Consider the following 12,638-nt stretch of genomic DNA (forward strand, 5'->3'; position numbering starts at 1 on the left):
TCCTAGCTCTGTGACCCCAGGCAAGTCCCTTAACCTCTCTGTGTGTCATTTTTCTCACCTGCAAAAGGGAGCAAGTGTCTTCATGGGGGTCCTTGTGAAGCTTAACTGAAACGATACATAATAAGCATAGTTCTCGGCTCAGGGTGGGCGTTCAGTAAATAAAACACTGCAAACTGTGCACTTATCACTTGCTGCCTTTTATTATGGATAGCTGTTTATATTACTATCCAGCTGTAGGCCTTGAGCGTTCAGTTGCTAGGAATGGTCATTCTGGGTGCCTCACTACCCTCCCACCAAGTGTTTATTGCCCCGAGGTGGCAGAAGCCTCTGGAGGCTTCACCCAGAGGTTGTGGAGCTGGTCTTTCCCCTCCTGCACATTCCCTCACCGGCCTGGGCCACGGGCTCTCAGGCATTTGGGGAGATGCGTGCCAGTGAAATGTAAGGAAAGTGATTCTAGAGGAACCTAGAATTCCCAAATTGGCAACTCAAAACCCTGACCCAGTAGTGGACCGTACCCTGATTTCAGATTCGTGGCTGCACCTCCCAGCCCTGCTGAAGAAACATATTTCTGCCCCTTTGCCACGCGGGCCACCCCAGGCCGCCAGTTGCTGGCAGGGATCACTGTCTCAAGGCCTGCCTCTCAGCTACAGGGATTATTTGCACCTGTTTTCTGTATGTTCATACTGATTCTTTCTTTTTCTTTTTCTTTCTTTCTTTCTTTCTTTCTTTCTTTCTTTCTTTCTTTCTTTCTTTCTTTCTTTCTTTCTTTCTTCTTTTTCTTCATTCCTTTTCTTTCTTTCTCTGTCCTTTTCTTTCTTTTTCCTTCTTTCTTTCTTTCTTCCTTTCTTTCTTCTTTTTCTTCCTTCCTTCCTTTTCTTTCCCTGTCCTTTCTTTTCTTTCTGTTTCTTTCTTTCTTTCTTTCTTTCTTTCTTTCTTTCTTTCTTTCTTTCTTTCTTTCTTTCTTTCTTTCTTTCTCTTCCTTCCTTTTCTTTTTCTTTTCCTTTCTTTTCCTTTTCTTTCTTTCCTTTCTTTTCTTCCTTCTTTCCTTCATTCTTTCTTTTCTTTCCTTCCTTCCTTCCAGCGCATTTTTTTCCTTACCACTGAGGCAGGAAAAATGGGAATTGTGACTAATGATTTACAACACAATTTTCACTATTCCAGCCGGCGATGTGAAGGATGCATAACATTTTCATAAATGTGTATCTACTCAGGATAAAAGCAAAAGCTGTCCAATTTAAATCTGTTCACTCTTTCCAGGCTTAAGTAACACTAAGGCATTCAGGAAGCCGGTTCTTAATACTAGAATTGTACTGGGGAGCCTCCTGATTTCCTGACTGATTCGAGGCACACTTCCAGTATTCGAATATTAAATTACATGGAGATTGCATTCCCTTCCCAATTGATTTGACATGAATTTGAATCAAGACAGCTTAAAAATAGCTTTTATAGCATCTCTGTGACTTGATACCATGGAGAAATAAGTGTGAAGCGAATGCCACAGAAGTGGTCCTCCCCTGATGCACAGGGGCTGCCTTTTGCTTGGGAATTCCTCTGGTGGTAATTTAAGAAGATGCTTGTCATCCCCTTACAGCAGTTCATAATTCAAAAACAATCCATACGTAACAGTCAATTAAGGAACTGTAGAAGCATGTCGGCCACAGATGACTAATGAATAGCCGGGATGGAAACTCTGCCCAACTCCTGAAAACACCACTAGAATCAATCCCCCGTCAAGGAAACTGTGATTTATTAATGCATCCCCTACCTCCGTTGAGTTGTGAATCAATGCTTCCCCATCAAAGGCTAATAGAAAAGCAGAAATGGGTCCTCATGGCCTGTCGGCATGAGAGGGGATTGTAACTCAGACAGGAGACCACGTGGCAGAGCCAGCACGTGGTGTCTGTGTCCTCTGCCAGCTGCCAACCCTGCCTGAGACGGAGCCCCGAGGGTTCAGGAGTATCTACTGTGGTATCCGTTAACATGCTCTCCTTTAAACCTCCCTGCCACCCATGAGTCCTCTTCATTATTCGTCTCACAAGCCAGGGAACGGAGGCTCTCAAGGGTCAGTAATACCCTGCCCGAGGTCCCCAAAGAACAGAACCAGGCTTCTGACTCGATCTCAGCTCAGGTCGTGATCTCATAGGTTTGTGAGTTTGAGCCCCGCTGACAGCGTGGAGCCTGCTTGGGATTCTCTCTCTCTCTTCCTCTGTCTCTGCCCCTCCCATGCTCACTCTCTCTCTCACTCAAAATAAATAAACAAAAAGAAAAAGAACAGAAACAGAGTCTGCAAGGTCAGTTCAGAACTTAGGCTCTGACATCCATTTCCCAGCTGTGTAACTTTGCCTCTTTGTTCCTTGTCCTGGCCTCGGGTTTTTCCTCTGAAAAATGGTGATTCGAGCCTCCGTTGGGACGATTCAGTGAGATGATGGATGGAAGGGCCCTAGCGTCCTGTGGCTGTCCTTGCTTCTGAGCCACTCTCATCCTGCCTCAATACTGCCCTGACTTGAGGCAGGACTGAGAGAACATGATCTGGGTTCAAAACTGCTGAACTTGCCAGGAGGTGGGAAATAGAAGCTCCATCTGTCGGCCACCAGGCTGCTTCTGGTTCTGGTTCCAGCCCAAGAAGAGGGTCTCTCACGCACCTTTGGGCCAGCCAGGAATGTCCCAGAGCCTTAAACTCTGCACCAGAACCCAGCAGGAAGGACAGTTAGGCCTACCCTCCTCCTTTTTGATGCAGACTTTAGCCTTCTGCCTGACCGTCCCTTTGTGCCCTTATTCCGTGGCCATTTCTCACAGCTTCTTATTCAGGCCTCCAAGATGTGAAGTTTCTAACTGCAGTGGTGGGGATGGAGACGATCTCTTGCCAGAGGGGAGAACATCCTGAACACGATGGCCCTGCTCACCGACAGACTCCCCATCGTTATCGCTAGCTCTCTTAGGCATCCTTGCTAATGCCAGAATCATCATTCAGTCACATTGGCTGTGACTTGGGACATTAGCAATAAATGGTGAGCCTTAAGGGTCTTGCAGCAGGACGATGGATAGCACACTCACTGCAGCTCCCCCCCCCCCCCCCCCAGCCCAGCTGTCCTCAGAGATCCGCTCTGAAAGTCCCTCCGGTCATTCGAACGGTCCCCATTAATGCTCTTGTCTCTGTGGGCGCTGATAAATATGGCGTGAAACTTGATCATCGGTGAGTCTTTACAGCTAATTACGGCCAATGCGAGCCACTCTTAAAATTGCCAAACATGCCTTCCAGAATATTACAGTTTGCAGCTAGGAATTAGGCAGAAAGAGCCAAATTCCATGCACACAATCTAGTACACAACCAAATAAGAACGACACTGAGTGGTTTCTGTCTGGCCATGAGGAACTCCCTGAGGTGGGTCCGATGGCCCAGGCCCCACAGCTTTGAAAGGCCAGGAAGGCGAGGAAGAGGTTCACGTCCACGGTCCTTCAGTCTGTGTGGCCAGGACTGTCCAATCCTCCGTTTGTGGCGAGGACCCTTTGGGCGCCCAACCCAGGGCCTCACCCGCAGCTTCTGACCCACAAGCTCAGGCCCTGGTGTGGTGGCCCCTCCACCCTTCCCTACTGTCACCATTCCCCTCGGGGCACCTGGCATGCCACCACCACGCTGTTCAGGTCACCTGGACGTGTGTGTTCATGATCACTGGTAAAGTTGTACCACAGAAATAAAGAGTAGAAGGTGATGCCCCCTCACTAATCCCAGCACCCCCCCCCCGCACCGTCTCCATGAAATCACCCATGGGAGCAGTGGGAACATAGCCCCATTGGGTTGGGAGATACAGACCAGTGCGCACAAACCCTCCTACGCATGCGCTCTCTTCGGCAAAACCAGGATCACACGATGCTTTTTTTTTTAACATCTTGCTGTTCCTACTTAACATATTTGGTGACTGTCAATGCCAGCACATGTAAATCTACCTCTTGTGTAAAATACACCCATCATCCATCCCGTCTCCTGTAAATTAGCATCACAAACACTGCACTATGTATTTATGCCTCCAGACGCAACACATCTGCATCTGTGGGCTCTTCTCCGGGCATTTCAATGGAATTGCTGGTGTTGGGTCAAGGGGAACACATCAGGAAACGTGAGAAGATAGCACCTCTCTGAGATGGGTTGTATCTGTTTGCATCCTGATAACAGTAAATGGAACTCGCTGATCCTCGCCACCCTCGGCTGTTCTAAACAGAAGAACCTGGGTCCCCTTCCTTCCCATCCCGAGGCGTGGACCTCAGCGGGCAGATGGCCACACCTGCCCACAGGTGGGTCTCCGTTCCTACTGTGAGCGCATGGCGGCTCTTGTCACAGGGCTCTGTGCAGACTCTCCCAGAATCCTCTTAACCAGAAGGAGCTGCTGTCAACATTTTTGAACGTGTTTCCTTCAGCCCTTTCGAATCCTTGTTAAGTGCGAACGGTTCCATCACCACGAGGATCCTTCTTATAGCCAAACCCACTCCCAACCCCTACAACCCCTGTGCCTCACTCCTAGCAGCTGTGTCTACACTTCCATCATTTCAAGAATGCTGTGTCAATGGAATCACACAGGATGGAAGCTTTTGATTTTGGCTTTTCAAAGTCAGCATAATCGCCTCGCTATCTGTTGTAGTTGTTGTGTGTATCAGTCGATCATTCCTTTTTTTTTTTTTTTTTTTTTTTTTTTATTGCTGAGTGGTATTCCGTGATGTGGTTGTGCCACAGTTTAACCGTATACCCACTGAAGGACATTTAGGTTGTTCCCCGTTTCCGGCTATTACAAATAAAGCTGTAGAACACATCTGTGTACAGATATTTGAACCTAAGTTTTCACTTCTCTGGGATAAATATCCCAAAGAGTTCTGTTGCTGGGTCATAACAGTAAATGCACATTTAGTTTTGTAAGAAACTGCCAGAGTGTTTCCCAGAGTTGCTGTGTCACTTTACATTCCCACCAGCGCTGTGGGAGTGATCCAGTGTCTCTGCACCAGAGTCAGCATTTGGTGTCTGTAACATTTTAAAATTTCGTGTTTGTTTTTTTTCGTTTGTTGTAGTTATTGTGATTTTTTTCCCCCACCTCTTTGCTGATTGAAAGCCACATATTCCATTTTTTTTTTCTTTTGGAAATTATCCATATTTTTTAAATGAATTTAAATTTATTTAAATTTTATAGAGAGCATGCAAGTGGGGGAGAGGGGCAGAGAGAGAGAGAGAGAGAGAGAGAGAGAGAGAGAGAGAGATCTTAAGCAGGCTCCATGCATGGCTCGATCCCACAACCCTGGGATCATGACCCGAGCTGAAATCAAGAGTCAGACTTTCAACCAACTGAGCCACCCAGGCTCCCCTTAAATAACTTTAAAATTTTAGAACACCTTCAAATCTGCATAAAAATTACAAAGATAATACAGAGACTTCCCACATGCCCTGTACCTCGATTCCCCCGTTATTTATGTCTTATACCAGTAGCACATTTGCTACAATTAATGAGCTGATATCGATAACACTTTTATTAATGAAGTCCATAATCAGGTTCCCTTACTTTTTACCTAAGGCCCATTTTCTGCTCCAGGATCCCATCTAGCATAGCACACCTCGCTTCTGTATCACACCTCCTTAGTCTCCTCTTGGCTGTGACCGTTTTTGACGACCTTGACAGTTTTGAGAAGTACTGGTCAGGTATTTTATAGAATGTCCCTCTCTTGGGATGGGTCTGATGGTTTTCTCAGGCTGGAGCCCTGGGTTTGGGGAAGGAAGATCACACGGATGTAAAGTGCCGTTCTCATCACCGTCGTCAAGGTACATCGTGGCGTGCATGCAGTCAACCTGACTCTGTCATCCCTGCTGATGTTCGGTCAGTGTTTCCACCATAAAGTTACTCTTGGACTGAAGTCCCTATGCACAGTCCGCACCTATGGGTGGGGAGTTATGCTCCCCCTGCTTGAGGGCAGAATATCTAAGTAAATTATTTGTTATTCTCTATGGGAGATTCGTCCCTTTTTCCCACATTTACATGTTTATTTATATTAACACAGACTCATGGATTTCTATTTCTTATACTTTGGGTTATAATTCAGCACTAGCTGTTGCTCAAATTGTTAAGCTTTGGCTATGGGGAGCTCTTTCAGTTGACCCCTCTGTCCCTTCTGACACCCCCTACCCCGCCCCATTATTGTGAGCTTTTGAGAACTTCAGCACTTCCTTACTTTCTGGCCTGACAAGCTGCTCCAGGCTCATTTTGTGTATTTCCTGCCCGAGCCCTACGTCAGTCACTTCTCCAAGGATCTGCATCTCCTTTTACTGGAGAATGGTGTTAGAAACCAAGATCTGGACACTAGGTGTGCTCATTGCTAGTGGGCACCCTTGTTTCTAGGCTGGGAAGGACGTATCCTGTTTACTAACCTGTGTCTGTACACCTCTATAAACGTTTCTGGGTGTCCTCGTCTGTTTTTAGCATCTGATATTAAGGTAAACATGAATTCCTGTTGATGTCTCCACCTCCAATCCACTACGCCATGGTTCATTCTAGCTTCCTCCTCATCCCACACATTTTATTTTTTGCATTTTTTATTGAGGTATTATATAATTCACATACCATAAAATTTCCCCTTTTAAAGTACAAATTCAGTGGGTTTTTTAATATTCATTTATTTTTGAAAGAGAGAGAGCATGAACGAGGGCAGGGGGAAGGGGCATGGGGAGGGTGCAGAGAGAAAGGGAGACACAGAATCTGAAGCAGGCTCCAGGCTCTGGGCTTCAGTACAGAGCCTGACATGGGGCTTGCAACTCACAAACTGTGAGATCGTGACCTGAGTCGGAGTCAGACACTTAACCGACTGAGACACCCAGACACTCCTAAATTCATTGGTTTTAATAGTGCAGCCATCATCACTGTCTGATTCCAGACCGTTTTTAGACAGTTTTTACCATTCCACAAAGAAATGCTGGGCCTGTTAGTGGTCACTCTCCCTTCCTCTTTCCCTCTTCCCCCAGCCCCTGACATACAAGAATCTTCTTTCACTTCATTGCTTTTTACAGCTGAATAATCTTCCATTGTATGGATATGCCACATTTTGTTTATCCACTCATCGATTAATGGACATGTAGGCTCCTTTTTAGGCTACTGTGAGTAATGTTGTGAACATTCACACACGTTCGTACATGGCTGTGTGTTTTCATTTCTCTTGAGTACATACCTAGGAGTGGAACTGCTGGTCCACATGATAGCTCCATGTTTAACATTATAAGGAGCTGCCAAAGTGTTTTCTAGAATGGCTGTACCATTTTACATTTCCACCAGCACTATATGAGGGTTCTAATGTCTCCAAATCCCTGTGAACACTTGTTATTTTCCATGTTTGTTTATAGCCATCCTAGTAGATGTGAAGGGGTATCTCATTATGTTGTGTTTTTTTTTTAGTTTATTTATTTTTGACACAGAAGGAACACATGTGAGTGGAGGAGGGGCAGAGAGAGGGGCTGACAGAGAACCCCAAGCAGGCTCTGCACTGTCCATACAGAGCTCGATGCAGGACTCAATCTCACGAACTGTGAGATCATGACCTGAGCTCAAGTCAGACCCTTAACCAACTGAGCCACCCAGGCGCCCCTCATTATGGTTTTGATTTGCATTTCTCTAATGATCAGTGACATTGAACATCTTTTCATAGTTTTCATATTCTTCTCTTCATATTTTCTGGATATTAGATCTTTATCAGATATATGATTTGCAAATATTTTCTCTCATTCCACGGGTTATCTTTTCACGTTGTTGATAATGTTCTTTGAAGCACAAAACCTTAAAGTTTTGAAAGGTACACTTTGTCTATTTTTAGTTTGGTTGCTTGTGCCCATTTTTAAGAAGCATGTTAATTATGCATTTTTCCTAGCAAATACAAAGTTACTTATTATTTTCGCATTCCTTCCAAACATGACAATAACTTTCATGCACTTTAATTATCCACTGAACTTCCCATCCTGACATTCTTGAGTTTTAGTTTCACTTTCACATTAAAAAATAGTTTTTTCAAGGGAAATCAGTAGTTAATTAAATTTACCAAAATATATTTATTAGTGTTTGCTCATCACTATTTTTTAATTTCATCCCTTCCTTGCTGAAACAGATCTCCTAATAATTCTTTCAGTGAAGGTTTGGAAGTGGTAAACTCTTTATATGCCTCAGCATGTATTTATTTTGCCCTTCAATCTGAATGATGGTTTAGCTGGATATAAAATTTGAGGTTCATAGTTGCTTGCCCTCAGCATTGGAAGGTATCACTCTTTGATTCTGTTATTGCTAGGGGTGTCTGCTGTCTGTCATTCCTTTGTAAGTTATTCTTACTGTCATTTCCTCCTTTCTCCTGTTCCAGCTCCTCTTAAGCGTCCATTGATACCTCTTAATCCATTCTGTGGGTTCTTTGAACTGCGTGTTCTTATTGCTTGTGTATGGGTCTCTGTGTTGTCTTTGGTTCCCTGCCTGCATTCTGCCTATTAATTCACTGATTTCCTCTCTAAACAGTGTCCCGTCTAGAATTTATCCCATTTATTGAGAGTTGTCTTTGTTTTATATTTTAATGGCTTGTCTTTTATCTCTGAGCTTTTGTTACCAATTATTCTCATTTCTTTCATGCCTGTTTTCTTTCCTAACACGTTGTTTTTCGTAGATATTAGTCCTTTATCAAGGACCTTTTGATGCCTTAAACATACTCATTTTAAGTATTTGTCAGGCAGTTTTATATCATTCATTTCATCTGGAGTGAATTCATATTCCTGATTGAGGAGTCTGTAGACTGTCTTACTTAGCATGAGATTTCTTCACAGGTGGTGGGATTTTCTTCCAGGTTCAATTTGAGTAAGTCGTAATTTTTTTTTCTTTGGTTTTTCCTTCACTTTCTCTCTTGAATAGCTTCCTCCTGCCTGGTGGTTTGGGCTTCTCCACTCCAGCCCCATTTGGAACCAGGTCTTAACAATAGAGCTGGAAGGCCCTTGCCCACGGTAACCCTGAGAAAACATGTCTCATTTCCTAGACTTGAGCCTATGTCTGTCCTTCCTTCTTAGACCCGTAGATCGCTACAAGCCCCAGCCCAGTGGTGTGCTCGAGACAGCTCCTCCTATCCAGCTCACGAAAACCAGTGATTAAATTTTAAGGAATTCTGTGAGCTCATTGTCAAACAACAATTACTAAAAATTAAATTCTCCAAACTCACCAGTGAATAAATTCTATTGAAAAGCAAAGGTAGTAAATACTCAAAACTGACTCTTTTCTAATTACCTTGCTACCTATTGCTATTACAATGCTGCCAGGTTGCTCACGGCTTTTGTATCTGTGTGGCAAGAGGCGCCACAGAGTGATGTGCTCACCGCATGTTTTCCCACGTCTGGGTCAGTGACATCACGCGGGTGATTTGATAGCAGCCATGACGAGAGCGTTCACCCACAGAAATGAGTGAGCATTACAGATCGGTTCTCTTATTTTCTGGAGTACTTGTTAAAGACACCTGCACACCACTGCCCGGGCCCCAGACAGCGACGGTTTTCTGCATCCTCCTTCCATAGACAGAGGTCCCCAGGCCACCCCTTCTCCAAACAGGGGCCGGGCTTTATTTGCTCATCTCACAGAAACTGCTTTCAGTCTCTGTTACCCTACAGGAGCTTCATTCCCAGCAATACTGCAACCCCGCTCATTACTCTGCGTTTCTGTCTAGTTTCTCATCCACAGAGCTCTTTATTTCGGCGCTGAGGCGACTTCTGTCCTTTGGTCTTTTTTTTTTTTTTTCTATCTTACCCACCATGACTCTTGAGTGTGGGGAGGAGAAGGTACATTAAATGCTGAGCATGCTCTACTCTCTTGATTAGAACCCCATAAACATGATTTTTTGTAGACATTTAACTTGTCTCCTGTGGCTGTCGATAACAGGCCTCAGAATATTTCCTTCCGCTTCCTGTATCTCTCCCAAAGTCATTCACTTTATCTTCCTTTTCTCCCTTTGTTCCCTGGCACTTTCTTGCGCCGGTTATAACAAACGTGTTAATATGTTATATCGATGAATTATTCCCTGAAAGGATTGTGGATGTCACGAGGCTGCCTTCTCATTTCTTAGGCACTGAGTCAATATTACGCACTTAATTTAATAACATACCGCGTTGTTCCCAGAAGAAAACAGGGGAGCCCCCCAAGTTCCCTACATGGAAATCCTTGGCCCCCTAATGTCTTGTTCCCTCCCCCCGCAGGTGTCACAGCTGTGTTCTCAGGCCACTACCATAGGAATGCCGGGGGCACCTACCAGAACTTGGACATGGTGGTGTCATCTGCCATCGGATGCCAGCTGGGCCAGGACACCCACGGGCTCCGACTTGTCGTGGTCACTGCCGAGAAAATCGTTCACCGCTACTACAGCTTGGATGAGCTGAGTGAGAAGGGGATAGAAGATGACCTCATGGGCCTGATGAAGGAAAAGTGATGGTGGCTGGCGATCTCGTGTTTCACTTCCCCTGGTTTTTTACTTTACCAGAAGCAGCAGGTACGCACCGTCCCTTGTTGAAACGTAAAAGTACTCCAAGCCGATGTGTGGATTTTTGTCCTTTTGCATAAATCAGAGAGCTGGGTCCTCTCCTCCTATCCTAAATTGTATTCAAAGTAGAGCTTCCCTCCCTTTAAAAAAGAGAGGAGTTGGGGGAACTGGAAAATAAAAGAATAAATGATTCTAGCGTCTCTCTGCTTGGATGCTTGAATAAATTCTCTGAGTGCTGTGTCCCTCAGCTCTGCTTGTGAATTAGTGCTTGTGAATTAGCATGTGATAAATGTCTACCTGTCGACCTCCATCCTACCTTGATAGCCAAGTGTGGTCTTTGAAAATTCTGTGATCAGTTCGCATCCAATCGTACTAAATTGTGGTCACAACTCCCAAAGTGCTAGGCAAAACACGGGTCATCTCCTTTCCTTCCTAACAAAGCACATGACTGTAACCCATTAGAGCTACGCAGGCTTGCTTTTACAAGGAGCTGGGTAGACCACATCTGCTACTAAATTTTGAGACTCCTGGCATTGTTGACAACGCGGTCGGTACAAGTCAAAGTTGAACTTGCCTTCTGGGTGACAAGAAAATCCTGCTTGGCACATGAACGGGCCATCTGTAGAAACCTCATCACAGAGACTAGAACTGAAGCCCCACACCCTGGCTTCGTTCACATTCACGTCTGACAGCGTGGCGACCCTGCAGATTGGCGTCCTCGTGGAATGGGAGTGGCCTCCGCTTATGAGACTCTTCCCTGTGTCCGCTTGGACAGAGCAAGTGGGAGTTGCTGCAGAGTTCTCCAAGGGAGCAAAGCAGAGACTCTGGTGGGGCAGGAGTGGAGCTTTTGGCCCCATCATCTAAATCAGCCCTGGCTTTGAGGAAATGCACCGTATCCCTTGACGAAGGAGCACGGGCGGTTTGAAATCAGTGTCATTTTTACGTGATCTCCTTTGCTGCTGCTTTGCCACCGCCACTGACCGTGGCGCGATCTCGTCCGTCACCCTGGCGGACGGGGAGCCTGGGCTGTCTGTCCTGCCGGGAATATTTCACAACGCCGTGCAGTAGTATGCTGGCATACGCATACAGATGGGCTGCAAAGTCCATTAAACCACAAGACTTTCGTGTTACAGAGTTTTAGTCAATGTGGCAAAACCGTGAGACATTAAATAGGAAGATAATTGGATATGTAAATTCATAAGGAAAAAAGATGAGAAGTTAATTATACTACAGATCCGTGATGCACCATAGCTCTTCACTGTGTGGCACAAGAAAATTAGAATTTTTCAAAATTAGAATGCCCTTATTTTAGGACTTTGCTGCAGTCTTGATTTGTGTTCCATTTTTCTTTACAACAGGTGTGGATTGAGGAGGTCAGGAACAGCAGTTCAGTAAAAGGTGTAACTTTTTGTTTCATTTTATTTGGGGGAGGATATGGATTAAATTAAAAGCAATGGAAAGGAAACGTCTAAGTCTCCTTCCCCAGAAACCTAATATGTAAAAGAATTGATTCAAGACACAGCAAAGATATGCTAAGAATAGGGAATCCTATGAAATTCTAACCATTTTTTAAGTAACCACCAATATTCCCTCATGGTAGTTGGTTCAGAAGAAGTTAGGAAATGATTTTGTAGATGAGTGTGTATCATTCTGATAATAGATAATTACCAATGTACTCACTTATGATTGCTTTTTCTTTAAAAGAAAAAAACACATTACAGAATAAGTGCCTTATACTCTGGAAAACAATAAAATACTCCATGATCCTAAGTGCTATGCTTTTGAATGTTTATTATGTGCTAAGTACATTTTCAGTGCTTTAACTGAGAGAGGTAGGGCTCACTTGGCCACGGTCATACAGCTCACCCGTGGGGAAGGAAGGGTTGAGATGCAGGCAGTCTGACGGCCCAGCCCGTGCTCCTTATTAACACTATCATCTCTCTTAGAAAACGTTTCTCACAGTGAGAGGTTTGCAGCAGCTCAGCCTGTGGCAACACGACAACATTCAGCACCTCTGACCACCTTTGCTGGACAATGACCCGGTGTTAGCGGGAAGCCATGGGGCTTGATCCCAGGGTTTGCAAAGCCCGGACACCCCTTCTCTGACTGTACCAGATCCAGGGTGGCAA

At 44.9% G+C, this 12,638-nt stretch overlaps 1 protein-coding gene across 4 annotated transcripts in view; it reads left to right on the forward strand.

Annotated features, from left to right (window-relative positions):
- Positions 1–12,279, forward strand: part of CPPED1 (calcineurin like phosphoesterase domain containing 1) — a 104,215-nt gene extending 91,936 nt beyond the window's left edge. For 3 of the 4 annotated variants that reach the window (XM_058712087.1, XM_058712090.1, XM_058712088.1), the window contains one exon: positions 10,229–12,279. In XM_058712087.1, coding sequence (XP_058568070.1) covers positions 10,229–10,408 — 180 coding nt within the window. In that variant the 3' untranslated portion in view covers positions 10,409–12,279. The remainder of the gene's footprint in view (positions 1–10,228) is intronic. The other variant, XR_009256855.1, reaches the window with a different exon arrangement.
- The last annotated feature ends 359 nt before the right edge of the window (positions 12,280–12,638 follow it).

This window comes from Neofelis nebulosa, chromosome 18 (genome assembly GCF_028018385.1).
Source record: "Neofelis nebulosa isolate mNeoNeb1 chromosome 18, mNeoNeb1.pri, whole genome shotgun sequence".
Lineage (NCBI taxonomy): Eukaryota > Metazoa > Chordata > Mammalia > Carnivora > Felidae > Neofelis > Neofelis nebulosa.